General features: G+C 48.1%; 1 protein-coding gene across 6 annotated transcripts; it reads left to right on the top strand.

The window, feature by feature from the left end:
• The first annotated feature begins 809 nt into the window (after window positions 1-809).
• On the top strand, window positions 810-23,808 carry LOC138109572 (sel1-repeat-containing protein YbeT-like). 6 transcript variants are annotated; one of them, XR_011150604.1, is made up of 6 exons: window positions 810-934; window positions 5,694-5,774; window positions 6,806-6,979; window positions 19,652-19,793; window positions 19,950-19,995; window positions 21,555-21,641. XR_011150604.1 is itself a non-coding variant. In XM_069013227.1 (6 exons), the coding sequence occupies exons 2-6, from the start codon at window positions 19,206-19,208 to the stop codon at window positions 22,816-22,818; spliced, it is 438 nt and encodes a 145-aa protein (XP_068869328.1). In that variant the 5' UTR covers window positions 17,932-18,123; window positions 18,596-19,205; the 3' UTR covers window positions 22,819-23,802. The 6 variants fall into 6 exon arrangements, 3 of the variants coding, with proteins under 3 accessions (XP_068869330.1, XP_068869327.1, XP_068869328.1); XM_069013227.1 differs by lacking the exons at window positions 810-934; window positions 5,694-5,774; window positions 6,806-6,979 and adding exons at window positions 17,932-18,123; window positions 18,596-19,271; window positions 22,722-23,802; XM_069013226.1 differs by lacking the exons at window positions 810-934; window positions 5,694-5,774; window positions 6,806-6,979 and adding exons at window positions 14,858-15,135; window positions 22,722-23,803.
• Window positions 23,809-25,152: the final 1,344 nt, after the last annotated feature.

Raw genomic sequence — 25,152 nt, 5'->3', positions numbered from 1 at the left:
TTGTGAAGGCAGGTATCATAAAGCGTTTTATACAGCGTTAGGCAAAAATCATCTTTAAGAATTGGGTCACTATGGTAACCACTTCTTATCTCAAAATCAAATAGCCGTTATGGCTGTAATTAAACAATATATGATTTCTACTAAGAATTATTCTGAATTATAATTCATTTTCTGTCACAAGCTGGAATTATTTTTATTGCCCCCAAGGGCATCAGCATTTGATCTAATTCAGCAGTGCAAAACTTCACAGAGAGAGACTATAACCTGCTTTGAATCTACTGTCAGAAATCATGGTCAATGCCTTCAATCTCTTAAATACTTCAACCAACTCCACAAAATATCAGTAATAATTTTTGAGGAAGGCAGAAAGTAAACAAGGTCTCCTGAATCTTGTGTTTCATTGCAGCTAGCCACATGTCCTGAGCCCAGTGGTGCACAAAGGGGCCAGGGCTGCTGCCGTACACAGGTGAGCGGACAGGCCACAAATTCAGATTTTCCCTTGGCTTAAGCAGAAACTTTATTTAAAAACAATAAAAAAATATTTTGAAAATAAGAAAACCTCTCCGTTTTTCTTCCTTGGGCATTTTTACCTGTCACTTCTGTTCTTGGGACCAAGGTCATGCACAGAAACCTTGGCAGACTACTGGGACACAGTAAACATCATTCACAGGTGAATCACTGTGACTGCCTTTAAAACCATAACATAAGTAACAGGAGCACGATGCTCCACGTGGAGCCCAATCAAGCTGTTTTTCAAATAAAGGGGAAAAACCCAGCCTTGTGATTAGGTGAGCTGCACCAGCTGGCTCTGATGGGAGTTGTCCACAGGTGGCTTCAGGGAGGAGCAAAGCCCCCACTGCTAATATGAACCATTTCCAAGGGAGTAGTGGTAGGGTGGTTCTGTTCTTTCCTTCTTGGTCTGGAGCTGTACCAGGTCAGGAGGCTTTTAGCAGGACTTTTTGGTACTCGCACCTGGGAGTCCTTTTTTTTTTTTTTTGGGTGGAGGGCTGCAGATGGTTTGTTCTCTAGCTAACACATTATGGAGCAAATATATGCCTATGTTCTATGTAAATATTAATAGACTTGTTTGCCTGAATGTTTGGGTTTTTTTTTTTTTATCTCTCTCTCTCTCTCTCTCTTCAAGAGAGAGGCAAAACAAACATTTATTTTCCTAAAAACCTGTAAATTTTTGAGGCACTTGTTTCCCTATAATGCAGTTGTGAATCCCTGTGGGCTCCTGAGTGTTTTCTCCTGGAAGTGAATTTACTCCTTAGTGGCTGCAGTTATTCCAGAAAAAAAACATGGAAAGCCTTTTGGTGCTTAAAATGAAGATTTTTCTCTTCCTGGTCTGGAGGAGCAGTTTCCTGTGCTCCAGATGAGCAGCAATGTTAGTTTAATGAGCCATGGACTAGTATTTTTTATTCTTTTGGAGCTATTCTGGCCACCCATCTACCCCAATGGCTCTCAGTGGAAAAATATTTACAAATCATCAGGCTGCCTAAAGACTTTCAGGAAAGAACCCTGTAGAAAACCCCAGTCAACCAGAAGAACCCAAATATGTCTATGGGGCCTGAGCATTGCACCCAGGACAGTGGCAACCCTGCCTGCAGTGGCACAGCCACTGCTTGTGTTTTGGGTCTTGCACAGGGATGCTCTCAGCACTGACTACAGCCTCCCCACCACAAGGGTAACGCTGTGGGCTTTCCAGGTGAACCTTTTGAGTGGTGAATGGCTTCATTAAGCCTGGACTAATAAATAGTTTAATTTGCTGAAGCACAGCTCAACAAAGTGCAGTTCAAAGGCGAGTTAGCTCCAGCATGCTGTGCGGAGGGCAGTGGAGGACGCAGGCAGTGGGAGGGCTCTGCAGACTCCTGCTGTGGTGCTTCCGTAGGCATGGAGTGACACTGAATGGAGGGGCAGCATCAGAGGAATGCCCTTCGCGAGAGGGGCATTCCTGACCCTGCAGTTTTCCCTGTCACTGCTCAGGGACAGGACTAAGTGTAAGGCGGCTCCTGTGGCAGAGGGATTAAGCCTTCTGGCCTTGAGGCATGTCTGTGGCTTTGCCCTGGGCATCCATCCCTTAGCTCCACTGCAGAGCATCAGTATTTTGACCTTTCCTCTGTTGGCTTTTCCCAGAGCCTCCCTGTTGGTTTCTCTGTTCTTCTTTGACAGCTCAAGCTAATGGTTTTGTCCCCAAACCAGTGTCTGATTTTTTTTTGTCTTCTCTCTTCAATTTTTTTGAAATATCCAGCAATTCTCCTTTTTCTCCTGAGCTGCTGCAAAAGAGTCATAGCTGAGCTGTGGTTCAAGCTATGGGAAAATATCCTGTGCCCACTCCCCACCCCAGCCCCCAGTGCAAGTAGGTTTTAGTGTCAAGCAGTGTCTTCAAGTGGGATATCATTGGCAGGGGCTGGATCTTTGCACTGCCATGAATTGTTAGCCTCCTCTGCCACCCTCATTTCTATGCTTGCTGGCATAGCCCTACCCTTAGATTCAAGAAATGAACTTGTCTGTGTTGACACTCAAGACTACACTTTTAGTTTTCAACAGAGGGTGTCTGCAGTGTGAAATCCTGCTCACTACCAAGGACGTGCTTCATAGTCCCAGCCAGTGGGGACAACAACTCCTCCCTTGTCAAGCTGCTTCATGAACAGTGGAGTTGAGATGTGCTGCAAGCAACACGAAAAAATGGTGTGTTAGTGCTGCACCCTTGAAACTGAAGAAAGGCCTTCTTTCTTTATCCAGCCTTCTTATTTTGAGCTGATCTTCCCTTCCCAACTCTCCCAGCAGCACTTGGGGTCAGAAAGAGTTTTGAGGGAGGGGACTCCTCTGCAGCACTGCAATTTTGGCAGTCCTCGTGCTGAACTCTGAGGAGCCCTTGGCAATGATAATTACTCAAGATTGCAGAGGCTATGTAATCAGAGCCATGCGAAGCTTGGAGGAGCCTACTTCAGTTTGAAGTACATTAGCCTGCTCAGAACTGGAGAGCAGAAACCAGCATGAGGCACCCTCATGCCATGAAGTGAGAAACAAATCCTGTTGTTTGAGCTGGCTACCAGGATGAGGTGGCCCTTCAGCTACCTTCTCACACTGAATTCATTTCCTCATCCTCTGGAGAGGGCAGGACACGATGGCCCTTGCCCATCAGAAAGAAGGAAAGAAGAGAGATTTGCTCACAAGACAGAAACAATACATTGCCAAGGTAGGAACCACCCATCACCTCTCTTTTGGCAAACAGAACATCAAGCAGAGAAAAACTCTCCTGAAATTCCAACATTCACTGCACTCATCCCCTACTCATTGTCCTAAAGATGAGGTAATGTTCTTAAAGGGCTTCCCTGTGCAGGAGCATCTACCCTGCAACCTGCTGGTAGAGCAGTTCAAGAAACTGGGCCTTCACGCTGCTTTTTCTTCTCAAAATGACATCCTGCCATGCTATGGCTTTCGAGACTTCTCTTAGGTATGGCAGTGGGCTGGTTAATGGGATTGGAGGAGGAAAACCAGGCTGAAAGAGGTGACCAGGAGATCCAAGTAATGAAATGTGACATCAGCAGGGTCCCTGCCTCTCAGCAGAGGTCCTTCAGCCAGGTGTACCTGTGAGGGAGAAAGGACCTATGGATGTATCTGTTCCTGGTGCCTCTGATAGCTGTTGTGTGTGAACAGATTACTTGCACTGAAAGATGAGTACCTGAATGGTCAGAACAGCCTTTACAGTTCCCTGAGTTTCAGACTTCAGAGGGGACTTGTTGGGGTACCCTCTCCTGTGTCTCCTTTGTGCCCAAAGTCTGTTTGCAGTTTCAGCCACTGCTGTATCAGTTTTACAGACACATCCCAGATTTCTGGTACCAGAATGCCTGGGCCACAGGCAACCAGGTGCTCTCTCTATAGCTGTGGGCATTAAAGCACCTGTAACTTCCTTATCCATTTACAAAAGAAGAGTTTGCTCCAGGCATCCTGGGTGGATTACTGTTGGTCTCATGGCATTTCTTTAGTTAATAAAATGCCCTCATCTGGGAAAAGCCCATGCTCTGTGACCCTGCAATGTAAACTATACATTCAGGCTGGTTTATTTAGAGAGCAGACACAAGCACAGGCCTCCTCTTGCAGCACCTTTATTCAAAGGTAGATAGTCAAAAGACATTTGCCACTTGCCTTTACTGAGGGAAGAGTCATTGTAACCACATGATGCTTCTGCTGAGGCTTAGAAAATTTGTAGTCTCTTGCTGTCTTCCCCTCTGCCCAAATCTGGTTTTCCCTGCTCTCACCAACATAAGTACCCTGTGCCTCTATGCTGAACAAATGCAAGAGGAAAGGGAACTCTAAAGGGTTTCCTCAGGCCAGTGTTTTCCTGCATCAAGCAAAAAAAAACCCCAACCTGTTGTCTTTTGCCACAGGGATGCAAACGGTGGTCAGAGCAAACCGGAAAATTGGGTGTGTTACTTTTGCAAGGCCTGAGGCAGCCGTGGCTGGTGTCCACGGCTTCTGGAGCAGAGGAGTGTACGCAGCTGGGAATTAGGAAGTACAATAATAGTTCCTGCACTATGATGTAGGGTGTGTATCTCATTCACAGGTGCTGCTGCCCCCCCCGCCCCCGATTCATGCTGTGCATCTGCTACACTGAAAACTGCCCTTGCTGTTATGTAAGAGGTAACAGGATGCCAGTAGATGTATCAGTGAACTCTGAGGTTTATGTGACTGCTGGTTTTAAGATGCTTAAAGCCTATCAGGGCTGTGTTATTTTGTCTGGTTGAATCAGGGCAGTGCCTGAAGTCCCCAGGTTACTGCTCAGACCTGCTACCTGCCAGGACTGGCTCAGTTTAGTGTTGATGTTATGGAGATGGGAGTTGCCTTGGTTGTTTTGTCTCAGCAAGTTAGATCAAGAAAGCTTTAAGAGGAGTTTCCAGCAAGCTTTAGGACAAATGGACGATAGATTTAGCTCTGCTCATCTGCTGCAGTGTGGTCTTGCTATTTGGCCAAGACACCTGGGTGCTACAGCAGTGGTGGTGAGGCAGAGAGAGACATACACAAAATTCCCATCCTCAGGAGCCAAGGTGAATACAGAAGAAATACCTGAAAAGAAATTTTGCACTATCTGAGCTGCCCATTTATAAGGTAGTGATCAGCTGGGATTGCTGGGTAAATGAGTGCTTGCCAACTTCCAGGCAGGTAATTTCTATACGTGAATGAGGATGGCAAAGGCAGGTGCCATCGTTGTATACAGGCAAGAAACCAAGGGATCTTCAGGGTCTTTGAGTGGCAACTTGTCACCGCTCCAGCAAAGTTTGCATGGAAACACATCACAGTGGCTTCGTATTTACTTATCCAACAGGATTCTGGTTTTTGGTTTGAATTTTATTAGCTATTAAATGGGACTTATGGAGCACCAGACTGCATCCTTGACAGGTTGTGAACATGCGTTTTATTCACAAAACTCATTCCCCTCGTACAGCCAGGTATAAAAGTGGTCAGGAAAGGACCAGCTGGGCTGGCAATGCTGTGCCAGTCCTCAGTGGCACTGGAACCTTTCTTCCATCTCTCTGCTGAGCACTCATCCTTTGGATGATGAGAATTCATTTTAGCCAGCTTTTTCTAAACGTTGGAGCATCTACAAAAGGCTTTTCATGCTACAGTTTTTCATCCATTATATACATAGGGGAAAAATTATCCCAAATCTTATCTTTCAATGGGTACAGGAAACTACTTACTGGTCTGGTTCCCACCTCATATAAGAAGGAGGATGTGTGCAACTGGGTTTTCTCCTCATCACTGAAAAGGTGAGTTCTGTTACAGTTGTTACTGCTGTTTTGTCAGTAAGCTTTGGGCAAACAGCCTGGGAACTGCTGAACATGCCAGAGACTCAAGGCCCTGACTCATTTGTTCATCCCACTTTGCAAAATAATTTAATAGAAAATAATTTAAGTGTGGACTTAGCTGTGTTGCTGAATTGAGACTTTGGGGTAAAGTCCCTGCTGGATTCAGTTCATCTTAAGCAGATATTTATCAGAGCTTGGGCAAAGCCACTGACATTTTGCTAAAAGTGCTTCATAAAAATGCTGCTGCTGCTAACTTGGACACAATCACATAGGCATTTTGGGAAACAAATGAGTACCAATCAGTGTTGTGCTGGATGAGTCATATGGGAAAGGGGGAAAATTGGCTGATTTTGCTATTTTTAAGGCAGTCAGCCATACTGATGTGAGTGGCAAATAGGAGAGCCAGGCAAAAGTCATCTATGATGGAGTCTATGATAGCCTGCTATTCATTTTGGAGGAAAACTGGCAGTAAAAAGGATCTGGTCATCAATGAGCTCCAGCAGAGTTTATTCTAATTTTGTCAAGCTGACTCCTTAATTAAATGGCTGTTTTATGGGGAACTGGAGAAGTATTGGATGTGTGGTAGCAACAGGTAGAGGCTGTCATCGCAATTCATCTATTTTTTCTGAACTCTGAGAAAACACTTTCCACCTCTGAGAGGCTCTTCTCCCAAAATCTACCAATCCTTCCCTGAGCAGACAAGATTAAAAGTGTGCATCTGGGGGTCCCCTTGTTTCTATCATAGCCACCTGCTGCTGTACCCCAGCTACAGAGGATAATTTTGCTTTTAGTTTCCAAACAGTGCCCAGACATTTTTCTTTTCCTAAGGGATAATTCAATCCCTTTTGTGAACTCATTTTGGGTCATACTGCGACTATACTTCAATCCTCTTATTAACCCCATATTGAAGGCAAGCATAGTACGATTGGAGAAAAAGAAGTACAGTTTGTTTATCTTTACTGAAGGTCTTGTTTCCTTCTCCCCATGCCCAGGGCTTTCTCTGGGTTTCAACTCAGCAGCCCCTCCATCTTAATGCTCTTCTAGAAGAGCCACAGGACATGCACCAGGGCACTTGGTGGAGCAGAGAAGAATGAACTGGGGGGTCCACAACTGCAGAGGTGCCACCTTCACAGTCGCAGCCAATTAGTATTAGTAACCTGTCACAGGTAGGTGTTTTCCAGACTCCTTGTGTGGCATGCAGTGGGTTTTTATCTGATCCCCCTGCCTAATCATGAGCAAACTGGAAAGCAGATGGCAATTATCCACAACACTAAGGGAGGCTTGGGGGGAAGGTGTTGTGCCTTTCCTTCCCGGTGCCTCAAGTGTGAAAGAAAGGTAGTGAGTCCTTGTTTACTGGGGTGAGGCAAAGCTCACAGCTAGCAGGGGTGCCCTGATCTCCAACTTGTGACTGAGAGAAAACAGCTGCTTGGAAATGGGTTTGAAAACATGGTGGTGCCTGGTTCAAAATGTCTAGCTTGATGACGTTGTGTTTTCAGGAAGTCCCAGTTAAGATGTATAACACTGGAAGATGCTTATTCTGCCTGCACTTAAGTCTTTCCCCAAACAGGTCTTGTTGATTGCTGAAGAGTATGTGTTGACATACCTGGTAGTGATAAATTTCACAGAGCTGGAGAATCACAGATGCTTTACTGCCTTTGGGAATACCCTAAGGATAATTGCATTTAGAGTTGGTATTCTTTATATATTTTACTGTCCAGTGAAAAACTCTGCTCCCTGAGGTGTGGATCCACACCTTTCTTCTGGTGAGGCAGAACTACAGTCTAACTCATTATAAAGATAATTTGGCAGCAGGAAACTCAGAGGCCCCTTGATAATATCAGGGAAACTGACACAACCTTAAAATATTTAGATTTTATTTTGTGATGGAGGTTTCCATGCAGCCTGGATTTTTACATTGCACTGCTCTTCTCCCCTGTACATCCAGGGCAGGGGATGAGGCCAGACACACCTTGGTGTTTGCTTGTAAGGCTGGGCTTGTGCTGTGGACTTGTGATGCAGAGCTGCACTGGGGCTGACAGTGCACTGCCAGCTCTTGAGAGCTGCAGCATCCCCTGAACCACTCAGCCTCGTGCCAAGATGTGTTCCCAGGGAGGCCTGAGGGCTCACACCCACCTTTAATTAACACTGCCCCATCCAGGCTTTGGATAACCTTGAGTAGTTTCAGGCCTTTGCAACTTTTACCATAAAAAAGAAAAAAAAAGGAATTTGCCAATGGAGAGGGGATGTTGCCAGGTGCTGTCCCAGCAGTACCCACTATGTGGCAGAGATGGTTTTACAAAAGGTCCTAAATCCTTCTGGGACCAGTTGCCAGGGAGCATCCCATGCAGAACACGAACCAAGTAAAAATGCAAAGCTCATCTTGCATCTGTCTTACCTTAAGAAATTCTTAGGGCACTAAGGACATAGTATTACAGTACTTGTACCTTTTTAATCCATAAGTGAAAGCGATGTGGGTTATCATATGTGGTAATGTTTGAGAGCTGAATGACAGAGCTGTCAGCTGTGGGACACTGAAATGACAGCCCTTTAAAGTGCTGTCAGGTCTTGTCAGACACTTTTACCATAACACTTATTTTAGCCTCTGGAAGACAAATCTATTGTGTCTTCCATTTCTGGGGGTCTCCTTAAAGCACTGCTATTCAGCAGTGGGATGTTTAACAAAATGGCTTTCTTGAAGCTGTCTGCACTGTAGGTAAGATCTCCTCCCTTACCAGATACAGGAACCCCACCAATGCCATAGTCAGGGGCTTTGAGCAGGGTTCCCAAGACACAGAGACATTTTCCAGGCCTTGTGGCTTCCACAAAATGCAGAGATCTGTGTGCGATGCTCTGTGATTGCCTGGTGTTTGCATGTGACCTGCTTGGGCCTGCATGGGATCCCCCTGTCTGGCAAAGCCCACCACTTCCTAGGCCCTGCCCTCTCTGGTGCAGAACAGCTTCATACAGCAGTGAAATCTGCTGGGGCTTGGCAGTGTGTTGGCCTGTGCACTCATTGGAGTGATAAGGAAAGAGGGGACACTCTCCATAATACCACCAGTGCTAAGGTGGGCTGGGCAGAACCTCGCTGCTCCCATCCAAACACGAGTGCCAGTGTTTGGCCTCGCCTTCTGCCCTCCTGTGAAAAACGAGGTTCACTCTCCTGTGAGAATTTAAAGGGTTTAATATAAAGGCAATAAGAGACACATAAAGTAAAGCAAAGGGGTAATGGCTGGGTGCCTTGGCGCTCTGCCAAGAGCACACCTGATGCTAGAGGTGAGTCCTTTTTATACCATTTTTACTGTCTGTTCTTCATCCATATTAAAACTTTTCCCGGAGTATTACCGCAGGCCTGGTTCCTACGGTATAGCACCGTGTCCCGCAGCCATAGGGAGGAGGAGGAGGAGAAGATCCAGCAGGCAGGAGTTGTGCAGCAAGATTGATTTATTTAATTATTTTACAAACTCTTTTATAGACTTTTTTCTTCATAGCCTAATTGGACAAAGGGCCAGCCACCCCTTGGGGGTGATTGGCTAAAATCCTAAAACATCCATTGTCAAAATATTTTTCTACTATACCATAAACAAGACTTTTCAAGGTTGCAGGTGTCTGGGTTGTTTACATTCCCTGCTACCTCTTCTGTGAGAGAGAAAAGTCTCTCACGGACTTAGAAAATAACAAGAAAATCCTCGCTAGCAGCATTTTTGTAACTACAATTCCCCCTTTTTGTTTTATAAGAGAACAACTCTACTATTAATGCCAAATAGAAATCTACATCAGTTATTAATTCTAAATATGTCCTTAAGGCTTTAACTATCTGACTCCATAACAAGAAATTTAAAGTTCAGTCTCTGCTTGTAGAAGGACCATCCCAGTCTCTGCTTGTAGAAGGACCATCTGCCTGATGGTTGACATCCTGGTCATCATCAGAAGAGTCATTAGGCTGATGCTCTACATTCTGGTCGCCATTTGGATGATTGGCGTTCTGGCCATCATTTGGAGGTTGCCTGTTCTGCCTCTGGTGCCGTAGGTCAGGGCGAATGCATTTTGAAGGTAGCCACCATATCCCAGTATCTGTGGAAACGCAAGCATACCCACGACCCCAAACGATAAGCTCATGTGGGCCTTCCCACTGGTTAGTGAGTAAATTCCGCACCCAGACTCTTGCCCGGGGCAGTTGTCTGTCGCCTGCAGACTGCAATGAGAAAAAATGATTCAGAATAACAGGATTATTTGAATTTTGTGGTACTGTAAGGTGATTAATTGTATACAAAGCTTTTGCTAGTCGGCTCTGTGGGGTTTCTCCATGCATTCCCCTTTTCTGTTTGTCCAAAACACGCTTCAAGGTACCATGAGCGCATTCAACAATGGCTTGGCCAGTAGGAGAATGTGGGATACCAAAGGTATGGTCTACACCCCACAGGTGTAAAAACTGCCGTGTCTTCTCCGAGGCGTAGGCAGGACCATTATCGGTTTTCACAGAAGCTGGCACGCCCAGGACTGAGAAAGCCAATTTCCAATGGGCAATGACATCACGGCTCTTCTCTCCAGTGTGAGCAGTAGCCCACATAGCCGAGGAGAAAGTGTCAATAGACACGTGCACATATTTCAGCCGACCAAATTCAGGGATGTGAGTTACATCCGTTTGCCAAATCTGCAAGGCTTTTAGCCCTCTGGGGTTTACCCCCGCTGGCAAAGGCGCAGCGAGTCCGTGACAGTCAGCACAAGCGCTGACAATGTCGTGCGCCTCGGTTGGCGTTAAATGAAACTGCTTCTGCAGGGTATGTGCACTTTGATGGAAGAAACCCTGCGATGCCTTGGCTTGTGCAATTTTGTCAGGCTGAGGCCCTACCCATGCAGGGTTTGCCAGCATGTCAGCCCTGGCATTGCCTTCCGTTAGAAAACCTGGTAAATTGGTGTGGCTTCGAATGTGCAGAATGTAATACGGATGCACTCGAGCCTGAATTGCAGACGACAAGGTTTGCAACAGCGAAAACAGAGCCGCATTGTTCACCTCCTTCAGAAGGGAACAATCTAAGTGTTGGGTGATATCTGCTACATAAGCAGAGTCAGTAACCAAATTCAAAGGTTCCTGTGAGAATCGCTGAAAAGCCATGGTAACAGCCCTTAGTTCAACTAACTGAGCAGAGTCTGACTCGGATTGGTGTGTTAATGAACCACCTCAAAGGCAGTGTAGGATACTGTGCGCTCTTACACACAGTGACCCCTGCTAAAATTTGTCCCAATCCGTACGCCCCAAGCTGCCAACACATCCCGTCCCCAAAGGTTACAGGAAGTGGTAGCAACATAAGGCCTAATTGTAGCTGTGTGTCCCTCTGAATCCTTCACCACCACAGGCCGTTCACTTAAATAGCTCTGTGTGGTTCCTCCTAATCCTGCGATGGCCGATCCCACCGGGGCTAAAGGCCATGAGGGAGGCCACGCAGAGAAGGAGATGATAGTTACATCAGCACCCGTATCAATCAAACCTCGAAGCTGAATCCGGGGTGGTTGGGCGCTTGGCAGGACCAGGGTACGTGTCATCTGTGGCCTTTGGTCAGAGATGTCTGCGGTCCAGAAGGCCTGTGGAAGTCCCGTAGATCCACTGCCGTTATCTTCCTGAATTTGTTCTACCCTGGGGACACAAGACTTAAAAGGCACTAATTTAGCAAGGCAGGTCTTTTCAGGAATAGTTACAGGGGGGTTTTGCATGGAGACCATAGCGCAAATCTGACCTTTAAAGTCAGAATCAATAACTCCTGAGTGCACTAAGATTCCTTGATGGGCAACATCAGGTTTTCCCACCAGCATCGCACTGAATCCCTGGGCTAAGGGTCCATATGCATCCAAGGGAACCTTATAAATACCGCTAGAGTCTAAGACGACTGTGGCTGCGGTGTGGACGTCAAACCCGTCTGATCTGTGGGGACCGTCTGATCCCTGGGTGCTGTCTCTAGGGTGGCTGGGTAGGCCTGTGCCTGTACCTGTGCCACTCTCTGGGGGAGCGACTGCATCGGAGAGCAATTCCCCCTCCTTGCACCCCGGTGGAAGTTTCCCGACAAAGGCCGACCATCGGCATGAGTCCGGGATCTACAGTAGCCCGTACAATGGCCTGGCCTGCCACACCTCCTGCACTGGGGGATCGGTGTGTTCTCTTTTTGGCTCGGCTTAGGCCGCTTCCGTCTTTTCACCTGTTTTGGTGGCTTTGGTTCACGACCAGAAGATGTGTGAACAGGCTGCAGGAACGCAGCCAAGGCAGACCTTTTCTGGTTCCCAGATCCCACCTTAGCACAGGCCTCGACCATGTCTGTTACCTCAGGGTCCCCTGGTAAGGCATCTATGATTTTTCTGCACTCCTCGTTTGCGTTATCCCTCACTAACTGCCTTAACAACATCTGTCTTAACCCGTCATCCTCAACCTGCTTCTCAAGAGAAGCAGCGACTTTCTCTACAAAAGAGAGGAATGACTCTGATTTGCCTTGAACTATTTCAGTATATCGCTTTCTGGGCACAGACAACTCTATGGTTTTCAACAGGGCAGCCATGCCGACCTGTTGGACTTGCTGCAGGATGCTAGAGGGCAAGTTACCCTGTAGACTGGGATCAGAGAAGGGACCAGTCCCCATCAAAGCATCCACTCCTGCTGTCTGTCTAGGATCAGCAGCAGGGAGCTGCATATTTGCTAATGCAGTCTTGCCGGCCAGCTTTCTCCAGGTTTTCTCAAAAACTGTAAATTGTACAGGTTGAAATAGAATTTGACCTAAGTGTCTGATATCAAATGGAGAAAGCAAATCCGTATTTATCACCCTTATTATCTGCATAACCTCAGCAGAACCTAGCCCATATTGTGCCACCTTGGACTGGAGGTCCTGGGCAACTTTCCAGGCAATTACCTCATGCTTGTCATGCTCTCCTGAATCTGGGAGAGCCTTATACACTGGGAAAGCTTGGATCTCCCCTTTTGGGAAAGCACTACCATCCTGAACTTCTGGCACCGCCTGTGGATGGAGTGTAACAGCTCCCCCGTTACCCCCAGAATCCTCAGATCTATATGGCATTCCAAGGATTTCTAATGACCTCCAGTCACCCTCCTCCAATGCTCGCATCTTAAGGGACTCTAAGAAGCGATTATAATGCGTCGGACGCACTGTTACTGTGCAGTCCTGAAAGGTCCAGGGGCGAGACCGGCGCAGCCTTTTTCTTCGCCGCGCGGCTACAGCCGCCTGACGACCTGGGGCCAGCACCTCATCTGCCTCACTGCCTGACGAGGAATCATCAGGCAAAGGCAACTTTGGGGTGCTGGGAGTGAACAGAAATTTACGTGGAGGGGCACTTTGGCTAAGTTCGCTAGAGGCAGAACAGACAGGACAGACTGCAGCTGGCTGCGCGGCAGTTTTTGCACCAGTTTCTATACGGGAGGCCGTCTCGGCCAGCCCCGACCGAACTGGTACTGGAACCGCTGTCGCCGTCTCTGAGGCTACAGCCGCTCTCGGCGCCGCCGCCTCTGGCACAGCAGCTGCGTTCGGCGCGGTCGCCGCTGCCGCTGCCGTTTCGCGCTCCCCAGCCGCGCCCGGCGCTGCTGCCGCTGGCCCGCTCTCGGGGGTCGCTCTGGGTGCTTCCCCCCCTGCCCGCTGCTCCGCAGCCGCCGTCTCTGGCCGCGTCTCCGCAGCCGCTGCCGCTGCCGGGTTTTCCCGCGGCTGCGCCGCTGCCGGGTTCGCCGCCGGCCGCGCCGTTTCTCGGCTCGGAGCCGCGTCTCCCGCAGATGGCGGGGGGGGCGCGGGCGGCGCTGGTTCGGGCATTCGCCGCTCTAACAGGGTGAGGAGTTCCTCCATCCTTCGGGATAAATCTGGCAGCTCCATCAGCAAAGGCAAATGCTGCACTAAGAGGTCGATGGCTCGGTTCTGCGACTGCGCAGAACAGTCCAGCGCCAGGGAGGGCAGCGGACCACACCCAGGGAGTCCCGGGGCAGGCACGCCCGGCGCTACGCCGGCTAAGAAGTTAGATCCAGGTCCATACGGAACCGAGCTAGGAGCCTCTCTGGGCATCCAAGTGGCTAAGCCGCTGATCTGAGGCACTGGATAAGCCGTGGCCGCTGCCCAGCCGACCGGAAAGGCAGGCTGTGCGCCCTCCCGCTGCTCTGACCCCCCCGCCTCTGGCGGCGCGGGGTTCCTGGGGGCTGCGGAGTCCTGCGATTGTGCAGGGTGAGCCGTCGCAGGCTCTGCCTGTGGAGCCGGGGGGGGGGGTTTCTGAATCCATTATCATTTTCCCCGGAAACCCAGTCAACGGGGCCCCCCTCGGACATTCCTCCGTCACTCATCACCGAGATAGGCGAGCCAGCCCTGCTATCACAGTCAAGGTCTGTCAGCAGGAAAAATAATGAACGCCAGGTTTTGTATAATTCTAACGCTGCTGAGTCCCCAGTCGGGAGCTCCTGTCGGACAGCGCATCCGAGTTCCTGCCATAAGGCAAAGTCCAGGGCAGTATCTCTGTCCATGGAAATCCCTTTTAAAGTAGCCCAGTCTAATAATTCCCGAACTGAGTTTTCAGGAATGGAGGTGCGCAATATGCTAACCACACCTTTCCAGACCAGCATCGCAGCTTCGGTTTGTGAGCCGCTGTTTGCCATTTCTCAGTTCTGTCGGACCTCCCGGTCCCGGGGGCAAAGGGGAGCAGCGTACCTCTAGAGGAATTCGGCTTAGCTCGCAGCAGCAGGACACGTCAGAGAGTGCAGATCACGTCGGGCAGCACCAAATATTACCGCAGGCCTGGTTCCTACGGTATAGCACCGTGTCCCGCAGCCATAGGGAGGAGGAGGAGGAGAAGATCCAGCAGGCAGGAGTTGTGCAGCAAGATTGATTTATTTAATTATTTTACAAACTCTTTTATAGACTTTTTTCTTCATAGCCTAATTGGACAAAGGGCCAGCCACCCCTTGGGGGTGATTGGCTAAAATCCTAAAACATCCATTGTCAAAATATTTTTCTACTATACCATAAACAAGACTTTTCAAGGTTGCAGGTGTCTGGGTTGTTTACATTCCCTGCTACCTCTTCTGTGAGAGAGAAAAGTCTCTCACGGACTTAGAAAATAACAAGAAAATCCTCGCTAGCAGCATTTTTGTAACTACAGTGGTGCCTGGTGAGAGAGAGCAGAGCAGCTTAAAACAAGGTGCTCGGACTTCCTGTGGAAGGGAGAGATGGGGGACACGAAGCCTGCAGTGCGGTGGCGACAGCAGGGAAGGGGCAGAGCTGATACCTGTGGGGCAAATCCTTCTCTGGGGGGTGGGAACCCCCACCCTCCGAGCTTGGCATGGAGCAGCTGGGAGGTAAGTGTGGGGATGGGCTCAGGGTGGGAGTGCTGGCAGTGGGTGTTATGTCACACCCTGCCTCTGAAAGCCACTGGTGCCAGAGTCAAAGCCACAGGAGCTGTTTGCGCACCACAGCCTCTCAAAATTGCAAGGCTGGTGATGCCTTTCTCAGTTTGAGGAGCAGAGGCTTTTGCTAGCACACAGTAATATGGCATCTTCAAGGGCAGTGATTATGGGTGGGATTTTTAGGCATTCCTCTTGGTCATAATTTTGATCCTGTTCACCTGGCTTTGGCACGTGGGTGATGGTACAGTCAAAGTGCTGGAGCTGCTGCATAGGAACCGGGTTGCATAAATACACATGCACGGCCTGATTTATCTCCCTCACTGCCTGATTCCCCAGCAGAGCCCCAACAATACCACTGGGCTTCCCTGTGCTTTAGAGCAGCCCTAAGGATGCAGGGTTCAAACATGCAAAGTAGTCTCTGATGAGTCACCACAGAAGAAAAGGGTTTGATGAGCAACTGAGAGTTGTCACCCAAGACTACAAAGGTTGTTTCAGGGCAGTGATCTGCTTCACATCTCTGCACTGGGCAATGCAACAGGTTGCCCATGTTCCTTCCTGCATTTGAGGTAGAGTAATACTTGTTGCCCAGCTGGGGTCCCTGAGGAACTCTTGGATCAGGGACTGTTGGTGCCTTTAGTCCCTGGTGCTGGCTGTGAGGGCAAAGTGCTGCAGACAATCAACCTGGAGGAAGCCCAGGGGACTTGCAGCTCCTTCTTACATCCCTTCTGCAGGGAGACCTTACTTCAAAGTGCCCCCTCCACCAGCAGCTGTGTTTCCTTCCTCTCTTGGTCTTGGAGACACTTAAAATAGCACAACGTTTACCTGAACTCAGATGTAACCACAGTGGAGGACAAAGGAGTATTTTTGCTAATGTCTCTGCTTGTGTGGGACTAGCTGTGTGCTTGCAGATGCCTTTTCAGATTTGGTGGGCAGCCAAGCAACAGCTGTTTGTGGTACCATCTTCCTGAGCTGGGATCAGTGCAGTCCAGTACTTTGTGCACCTGCCTTTTGTCATGCATAGGTCTCAGTTTTTCTTGCTGTTTAGGAAAAGAAAATAGAAAAAAAACCCCAAACACAAACAAACAAGCAAATCAGATTAGGGATGCTCAGTGGGGGATTTCTAAAGGAACTCCCTTGTAAAATGTGAACTTGCCCTACATGTCAGTGCCTACACAACTGCAAAAAGCTGAAAGCCTACCCTCTGCTCCATTTTGTTGGGACAAAAAGTGAACATCCAGAGGTTCCTGGGCCACCTGCCTCAGAGGAGCCAGACACAGCATCTCTGCAGCAGTGAGGGTAGAGGCTGCCATCAGGGCATGGCTGATCATGATGGACATCGTTGTGGAAAGGTGGTGTCCCACAGAGAGCATATATGTCAGGCTGTCCCCCCATGGCAGTGGAGCATGGTCACAGAGGTTTCCCCTGTGACCTGCAGCACCTGTCCCACCATATCCTTTCCCCTTTCACTGACTTGGTCATTTGTTCGCTGTTACATGTATTGGCTGTACCAGACTTGCAATAGAAACAGCTCCTCCAAAATGCCACATTTCCTACTCCTTTCCTGAGGCTTCAGACAACCTATCATGGAGCACAAGGGAGACACCTCAGCTGTGGGCATCTTGCAGGTCACAGATCTGCACCTATAAAAGCACGGCCACTGCCTCTTGCAATATGGTGCACCCTATTTCCTGCAGCTGCATGAAACATTCCCTGTCATGTTCCAGCCCCAGCCACTGCAACAGTGACAAAATATCACAGTAACAGCCCACGGCCACTGTGTGAAACCAGACCCTTACTCATCAGCTTTTGCGCTGCTTCAGAAACACTGTCCTACCCTTCACCACAGGTCTGTACTCAGCTTTGCCTGAGCTGGACCTTTAACATCAGCCATGTTTCCAGCAAGAAGCACTTCTTACCAGGAGTATAATTTCCTCCTTTTAAATATGATCAAAAGCATTCAGCAATAACCAGTTTGATCTAGGACTTGCATTTCCTCTTGGACTTGCTATTGGCTTACAGGGATTTACATTCCCATCAGCACTTTCAGAACAGCACCACACAGGCTGAATGGGGGTGTGTGTGTCCAAGTTTCCTACATCCCTAAGATTATCAGTCAGAAAATCAAATGTTGGAGCATTTGTATGTCATTATTGCTTACCTATTTTTTCTCCTTAGCCTAATTAGCTAACTAGGCTAATTTAATCCCCAGCATTCACTAATCCCAATTAAGGATGGGCCCAAACCAGGACCTGGGTCCCAATTAGGAGATAACAAGCTCTTGGCAATCTGCTGCCTCCAGAAATCCCTGTAGCTGATCGTGGTGTGTGGGAGTGCAGGAGCCCCCATGAAACAGCAAGGAATTGTAAACCCACATCACCTCTGTGCTCAAGCTATATAGACAACTGAGCAGCAGATCAGGATCTAAATGTGTCATTTACTTTGCAATGGTCTGTGTATATCTCGAGCACTATACCCTCTGCCCCTACCCCCAAAAAAGTGAGGGGGAGTTGGTTTTTGCACCTGTCTGTATCAGTTGCATCAAACCATCCATAGTGGCCAGAAGAGCCCCTGACTATTAAAGCTCTTATATCTCGTCATCCTTTGCAGCTGCTTCTTGTCCCCTTGGCTCATTCTGAACACGACATGGTGACAAACCCACACACATGCTGTAGCCACCATGCACAAGTAGCTGTAGCAAGAAATTATGCCCAGATGAAAAAGTGACCTTGTTCTGCAACAGCTGTGGTCAATTGGACAGGCCCTGGAGCTTACTTCTGACTTGGCTGTTGAAAAGGGCTACTTGTGTCTGCTCTCCTTCTGCATGCACAAGGGAGGGACTGTGGCATGCAGAGCACCTGCAGGCACTTCAGCATGTCCCCATAAACATCAGGTCCAAGAGTCCATCACTATTTCACCAAAGCTACAGATCTGAAGGATGAGGTATGAGTGGTCTCCTCCAGATCCCACACCACTGACATGGTTTCTTTCAGCACAGAGTCGCAGAGAGAGACTAATCAGCACTTGCCTCCTTGATGTTTTCAAAGAACCATGTCTTCCACTTGGGACTGTACCTGGTCTCCATTTTCCCCTGTACTAGGGAAGGGTTTTACCTTCTACAGGGCTGGCACCACTGGCAAGACACGCTGCATTCCCCTGCAGGGAGACAAAGGGCTTCTGGTAACCTCTGTGGGCAGGAGGCTCCACATGGGTCTCCTACAGCCTTTTCCTAAGTATGTTCTTCTTCCCCCAGCCAGGGATATCTGACTCTGCCAAGATGCGGATGCATAAGTTGCCAGCTCCTCTCACTGGAATCTAATAGCTAGCTCACTGACCAAAGAAAATCCAACTTGGCACCAAAAAAAAGCAAACAGTCTAATTCTGGTCTCTCATATTTTTTTCCCTGCTGGTGCAGTTCATCAGACTTTTCACTGATTTATACCTTGGATGCAAGAAGAGTTTCAGACTCAAGGTTATTCTCCTGTCAGGTATAGGCATGTCCTCACTTTAACACAGAATGAAAGGATTTAGGAGCTGCAGATGTTCACAAAGGGAGAGAGACATGGAGCTCCTGGAGCAGGTCTGGCGCAGGGCAATGAAGATGATTAAGGGATGAGGACAGGCTGAGGAAGCTGGGCCTGTTCAGCCTCAAGAAGAGACAACTGAGAGGGGAAGTCATCAACATTTATAAGTATCTGAAGGAAGGATGTCAAGAGGATGGAGCCAGGCTCTTCTCAGTGGTGCCAAGCAGTAGGACCAGGGGCAATGGGCAGAAACTGATGCACAGGAACTTCCACCTGAACATGAGGAAGAACTTGACTGTGCAGGTGACTGAGCACTGGAACAGGTTGCCCAGAGAGGCTGTGGAATCTCCCTCACTGGAGATATCCAAGAACTGTCTGAATGCAATCCTGTGCAATGTGCTCTAGGATGACCCTGCTTGACCAGGGAGGTTGGACCAGATGACACCCTGTTGTCCCTTCCAGCCTGACCCATTTTGTGATTCTGTGAATGTTCACATCTGAATGACAATTATGTGGGCAGTGATGGGCCACAAGTCCCCAGGTGCCTGGAGAATGAGGCTCCTTCTGGTATGTGTCTTTGATGAATTGTTTTTAAAAGCCTGGTGGCACCTTAGGGGTTTTTTCCCCATTTTCTTCAAGAGGACCACTAGAAAATTAAATGATTGTAGTTTCCTTTGCTGTAGCAGAGCTTAAAGGGGAAATTAACTCGGGAGTTCATACACTGCTCACTGAATTCAGCAGAGCCTTCTCTGCCAGCATCAGTGGAAGTTCTGGAACCGGCTCTTTATCAAAGGTGACTTTGATTTTCTGTGGTTGTGTGGGCCTTTCCTCCCATTTCTCTGTGGGGAATAGCTTTGGGAGGCTTCAGAACTCAGATAAAGTATTTGCTGTAGCTAGCCCTCAGCTTATTTTCTTCCTTGCATTGTGACTGTTCCTCTCTTTTACAGTTGGCAGCTGTAATCACTGCTGGCCTCCTCCTGCTCTACATCCCGTTGTGCTATGAGGATTTCCATTTCCATGTGGCTCATGTGTATGCTCGTCTGGGGTACCCCAATGCCCAGCACATCCTAGGACAGAGGTATTTGCAAGGTAATGTTTCTCCAACCCACGGCTAACTTGCTGCCAGAGTGTGAGTGCTTATAAGCCAGAACCACAAATGTGGCTTTGTGGTACCAACACACTGCTGGATTTGGACACTGTATGTTATAACCTGTCTGTGACTTTGTTGCCTTGTCTCACACCCAGGAGCTGGAGTGGAAAAAAATGAGGACATGGCCATGCACTGGTTCAGGTGAGGCACAAAAATCCCCCAAGAAATTCCTGCCATGGGAAATTGGCTTCTTCTGGGGAAAGGCTACTGTGGTATGGGAGGAGGAAAAAGCTGGCAGTGTTTTGGGGGGAAAGCTGCACTGAGCTGTCCTGTGCTGGTGGGAAGGAGGCTCACAGGTGGCAGCAGGGACAGTAGGAGCTCCTGACTTCTCACTGTGGGTTGTATTATACACTTTGCTCCACTTTCCCCACCTGCTAGTATTACTTTTTTTAATCAGTGGGAAAAAAGGAAGTGTCTTGGCTGTGAGAGTGCAGAGGGATCCTGGTGCTGCTGTGTGGCTTTATGGGAAGGTTTGCACTGCAGGTGGGCAGCAGGAAAAATGCACAGGTGCAGGATGGGAGTGAGCCAGGAGCTGCTGAGGCAACAGGAAATCAAGTTACAGCAGTGTATTATTTTCCTGCTCTCAGCACACCCTCCCAAGAGGCTTCTGCCACGTAAGTGATGCAGCCATGCCTGTGTGTGCATTTGCTGTGGTACCCATAGTAGTTACACTCGCGGTGGAAGCCTGGGCTGCATCTCCCAGAATACTCCCATTCTTGGTGAGAAATGGGAAGGATTAAGGAGAGGGAGATTTACTATGCTACCCAAAAAGCAAAGGGAGAGAAGTAGGCACATTGGATGTTATCTCTGCCTGCTCAAGGCATAGAACAGCATCAAGCTGCAGGACTTTTAGGGTGGAAATAACTATGCCTGTGGCAGCAGGAGGTGTAAATCAAGAAGGCATCATTAAAGACATCCATACCTAGAGAAATGCTGAAGCCTTCATGCGTTTCTGAATAAGGATGTTTCCCAAATCAGGGCCTGAAATTTCAAAGGAGTCATATTTCAAAAAGTGAATGATACATAACTTTTTCCTTATTTGCTCTGTCATGGTATAATTTCAACTAGCAACTAAGTACTATGCAGCTGCTCACTGGTTTCTCCCCTTCTCTCCCAGTCCTGTGGGATGGGGAGGAGAATTGGAATAAGGTAAAACCCATGGGTTGAAATAAGAGCAGTGTGATAATTGAAATAAAGTAAAATTTAACAATAACAATACTAATAAAAGAGAGGAATAAACTCCAAGAAACAGAGGTGATACCCAGTACAATTGCTCATCATGCTCTGACCAATGCCCAGCCCATCCCTGACAAGCAGTCAGCAGCTCCTGACCAACCTCCCCAGTGTATACACTGCCCATGATGCTCCATGGCATGGAATATCCCTTTGGCAAGTTCGGGTCTGCTGTCCTGGCTGTGCTCCCTCCCAGCTTCTTGTGCACCTGCTCACTGCCAGAGCGTGGGAAACTGAAAAATCCTGGATTTAGGGTAAGCACTGCTCAGCAGCAACCAAAGTATCAGTGTGTTACCAACATTATTCTCATACTGAATCCAAAGCACAGCACTGTACCAGCTGCTAGGAAGAAAAGTAACTCTCTCAGCCAAAAGCAATTCCTACCTTGCTTGAAAACATTCAAACTCAGGTTTTTTTCTTCTGTATTTCTCTTACCATTTTCTGCGCTTGTCTCTTCCTGGCTGTAGGCAAGCTGCGGGGCAGGGCCATCCCCACTCCTCCTTCAACCTGGCAGTGGGGACACTCAGAAACATGACCATGGCACTTGAAGAAGGGTAACCTGAGATAATCGTCTTCCTTCCTATTACATCTCAATTCCCAGCTCCTCTTGGGGAGGGAGGGAAACCTGGTGCTCTAGGTACTCCATGCATGAAGCTACTCCAGCATTTCTAATGCCCTCTTTTTGTATTGTCAGTAATGCAGCCCTACCTGCAGCAGGGAAATGGAAAACCACAGTTAGTCCAAAGACATTTTTAAAATTAGGTGTCACAGTCCCTAAAATGCCTGTGGTCTGATTGCACATGTTTTTCCATGATGATTTCCCAGTGAGGGCAAGGAACAAGATCTGTACTGGTGTAGAAAGAGCTGTTGAAGTGACATGTGAATTTTCTGCTATAAAGACCTGCCTTTCTCTTTTAAGGGAGTTCCCTTTTCACCCTCCTTCCATTCAGTGGGGTCAATGAGAGGTTTCCTGCTGACTGCCTGGGGGTGGGTTGAAACTGCCTGGGATGAGTTTCTCTCCATGATGTGCAAGTGCACACACCACACACCAGTGCTCCCAGCAAGGCCTGCAGACAAAGAAGACTTGCCTTGTGCTTTGTACAGTCACTGTGGAGGCTTGTTCTGGGGCTAAGTGAAGCTGGAACAACTGATCCCATCACAGTGAAACCCAGCCCTTTTGTGATTTTGTGTATTGTTTCATTTTGAGTCTTTTCATTTGCTCCAAGACTGAAAATTAAAAATGAGGTTGAAAAGAGCAGTTGTAAGCTAAACAAAGCTAAGAAAGCATTGTTTGGGTAAACCTTGTGATTTGAAGCCAGTGAATTCTGTTTCAGTCTCCACTGCATATTGCATGATCAGAGTCACATATTGGTGGTATTTCAAGAACTCCAAAGCTATTTGTCCTTCAACTAAGAAGAGAAAATCACCAAACCTAGAACATACGAGCTCAGACCACAGGAAAAAGCAGAAGGAAAATCAGATCATTTTCTGAATAGGGGAAAGTTAACTTTACAGATGTTTTCAGATTGAGTAGCTCTGTTCCTCTTAAAAAAGCCAGGGTAATTAAAATTTAGCTAGGACTGAATTTAGGACTTCCTCCTAGATTTTCTTGATGAAGGTTTCATGTCCTTCAGGAAAGTGGAGAAACTGCTCAGTGTGGCAGCAGCCCATGGGCTCCAAGAAGCTCAGCAACTTTTGGAAAACATCCTCAAGAGAAGAAACCTTCCCTGAATGACTGCTGCAACACCGATGCTCGTCCAACCTTGCCTTCTTCTGCACTCAGCAACCCCACTTTCTCCTTGCTGAGTGTCTAGTCTTTAGGTTGAATCATTCATTGGACATTACATTTGCTTTGTGCTGCCTCTCCATGGTCAGATCTATGGCAGTCATGTGCTGCTGCTCCTTCTCCGTTTGCTTCCTGCCTTTCCACTTCTGAAGACCGCTGGAAAGGGGAGATGGAGAAGATCAATAGCCTTCAAGGTTACACTGATGATGGGCATATGAACATTTTTGAAAAAATTCCCATCACTGTTGCACCAGCTCATCTGCTAATGCTAAGTTAGATCCAAATATTGGTCTGGGCCTGGTGCAGTGTAGTTGCATGTTTGTGCCACCTTTCATGCTCTGCTTAGGCACTACAATAACTGATCACGACTAAGGCTTTATCACTGTAAATCAGCATGACATGCATGCGTGATCCATTTGTGCTGGAAATGACAGTGATTTAATAGGAAATATAAATGATGCTCTCACTTAACAGCTATTGTTCCTTATCAACATTACCACTGTCATTCCAGTTCTGGGGAAAAGTGATTCAATTTAATGGAAGCTGCCTTCTTTTTCAGGGTGGTCTCAGTTTAAAACCACAGTGAGCAATTGCATTTCATGGGAAGTGCACTCACAAAACAAAGACCGGCAGAGTTTTGCTAGCAATAAAATAGTTTCCCAGGGCTTTTGTTGGTGTTCAATGTTTCCCTTCTTCCTACCATGATTATTCAGCTCACTTGTTGCATGATACAAGGTCCTGCACTCCCCCTGGATGCCTGAGGCCACACTGGTGAGCCCAAAAGCAAGGGGCTGCCACTGAGCAAGCCCAGGGTGGGGTCCAGACTTCAGTTTCTGAGAATTGCTACTGTGCCATGACTTGTAGGCAAAGGGATGAAGGATTTTATCCATGCTCCCATTTTCCTGTCCCCTCTTGGGTGCCAGGCCCAGTATCTTTCTAGGGTGATCCTGGCAACAACTGAGGGGCATCCCACAGGCACAGCATGCCAGCACCCTGCACAGTGGAGCCCGGTGGAGGCTGTGTGGTGGCCACACATTAAGGGATGGCCGGGCTTTGCCTCTTCTCTGCCTGGCTGTCCCCAGGCTGGGCTCCTCAGGGCCAGCTCCGCATCTTGCTCCCAACAGTAGAAGCCAAAGAGGAGACCTGTGGCCTGGCTGTCCTGCCTCTCTCACTTGTCCCTGGCAGCATGCTGCAGACCAATGCTCTCTGGTGCAGTGCAGCTGCCTGCTCCCCCCACTCATCTCCTTTCTCTTTCCCTTCTGCACTCCTTCCCACACAGCCCTTTATTAAATCTGGTACCACAAATTGCACAGCAGAGCAGAGCTCTAGGTGAGTTTCTGTTTTCTACTCCTCAAGTAGAAAAACAAGACAACATTTGCCAGCTCAAAAAGGAGCTTATTTCCATGGCCTCTGCAGTGGCTGTGGACTGGTGCCCTGAGCCAGGACCCTTTGAAGACAGGGGAATATTTCCCTTGATGTGAGGCTCGTGCTGCATCACGCCTCATACCCTGCTCTTTTGTTTCTCATATAGTAAACATGCATGAGCTGTAGCTCCTGATTTGGAAACTAGACCTATGCTTTATGTCTCATATGCAGAGAGATGCACCAATTAAGTGCATCAAGCATCCTTTTCCATGCCTGGGAGCAGGAAAACCTTGTCTTTGTCTCCACAAAACAGCACCCACCCGGCGAGTAACATGAGGAGCTGTCTCAAAAACCCCACTGAAACCCAGAGTCAGTGTGTGCTGCCACTCCTCTACCCCCAAAATAATCCTCCTTGTTTTCTCCATCCTCCCTAACCACAGCAGCCAATGTCAGGGGGACATCCAAGCGTGGTTGCAGAGAGTCATATCCTGTTGCACACTTTGTCAACCAGCAATGGCCAAATCCACACACCTTTCCTGTTGCCACCGGCTCCAGGATGATGCTGTTAGTGGCCCAGATGTGACATAAGGCACTACCTCAGTGAGCTAAGGTGTACTAACCTAAGTATGTGAGGAGCAAATATGCTGAGAGCCTGGTGAGCAGGGTCATTGCATTTCACAGTGTGCTGGATTGCCCCTGGCTGGATGCTAGACACCATCAGAGCCACTCTGTCACTCTCCTCTGCAACTGGACTGGGGAGAGAAAATATAACAAAAGGGTCATGAGTTGAGATAAGGACTGGGAGCCATCACTCACCAAAACAGACTGAACTTGGGGATATTAATTAAATTTATTACTAAAAAAATCAGAGCAGAATAATGAAAAGTAAAATTTAAAACCAGCTTCCTCCTCAT

Source organism: Aphelocoma coerulescens, chromosome 4 (genome assembly GCF_041296385.1).
Source record: "Aphelocoma coerulescens isolate FSJ_1873_10779 chromosome 4, UR_Acoe_1.0, whole genome shotgun sequence".
NCBI lineage: Eukaryota > Metazoa > Chordata > Aves > Passeriformes > Corvidae > Aphelocoma > Aphelocoma coerulescens.
The sequence above is the reverse complement of the archived record's forward strand: the minus strand, read 5'-3'. Positions and strand labels throughout refer to the sequence as shown.

What these genes read in the sequence shown, in the direction of transcription:
- LOC138109572 (XM_069013226.1), top strand. Translation starts at nt 15,007, where the DNA reads ATGGGGGACACGAAGCCTGCAGTGCGGTGGCGACAGCAGGGAAGGGGC. An exon ending in TGGCATGGAGCAGCTGGGAG is followed by an intron (nt 15,136 to 19,651) that starts GTAAGTGTGGGG and finishes TCTCTTTTACAG; the next exon opens with TTGGCAGCTGTAATCACTGC. An exon ending in ATGGCCATGCACTGGTTCAG is followed by an intron (nt 19,996 to 21,554) that starts GTGAGGCACAAA and finishes TCCTGGCTGTAG; the next exon opens with GCAAGCTGCGGGGCAGGGCC.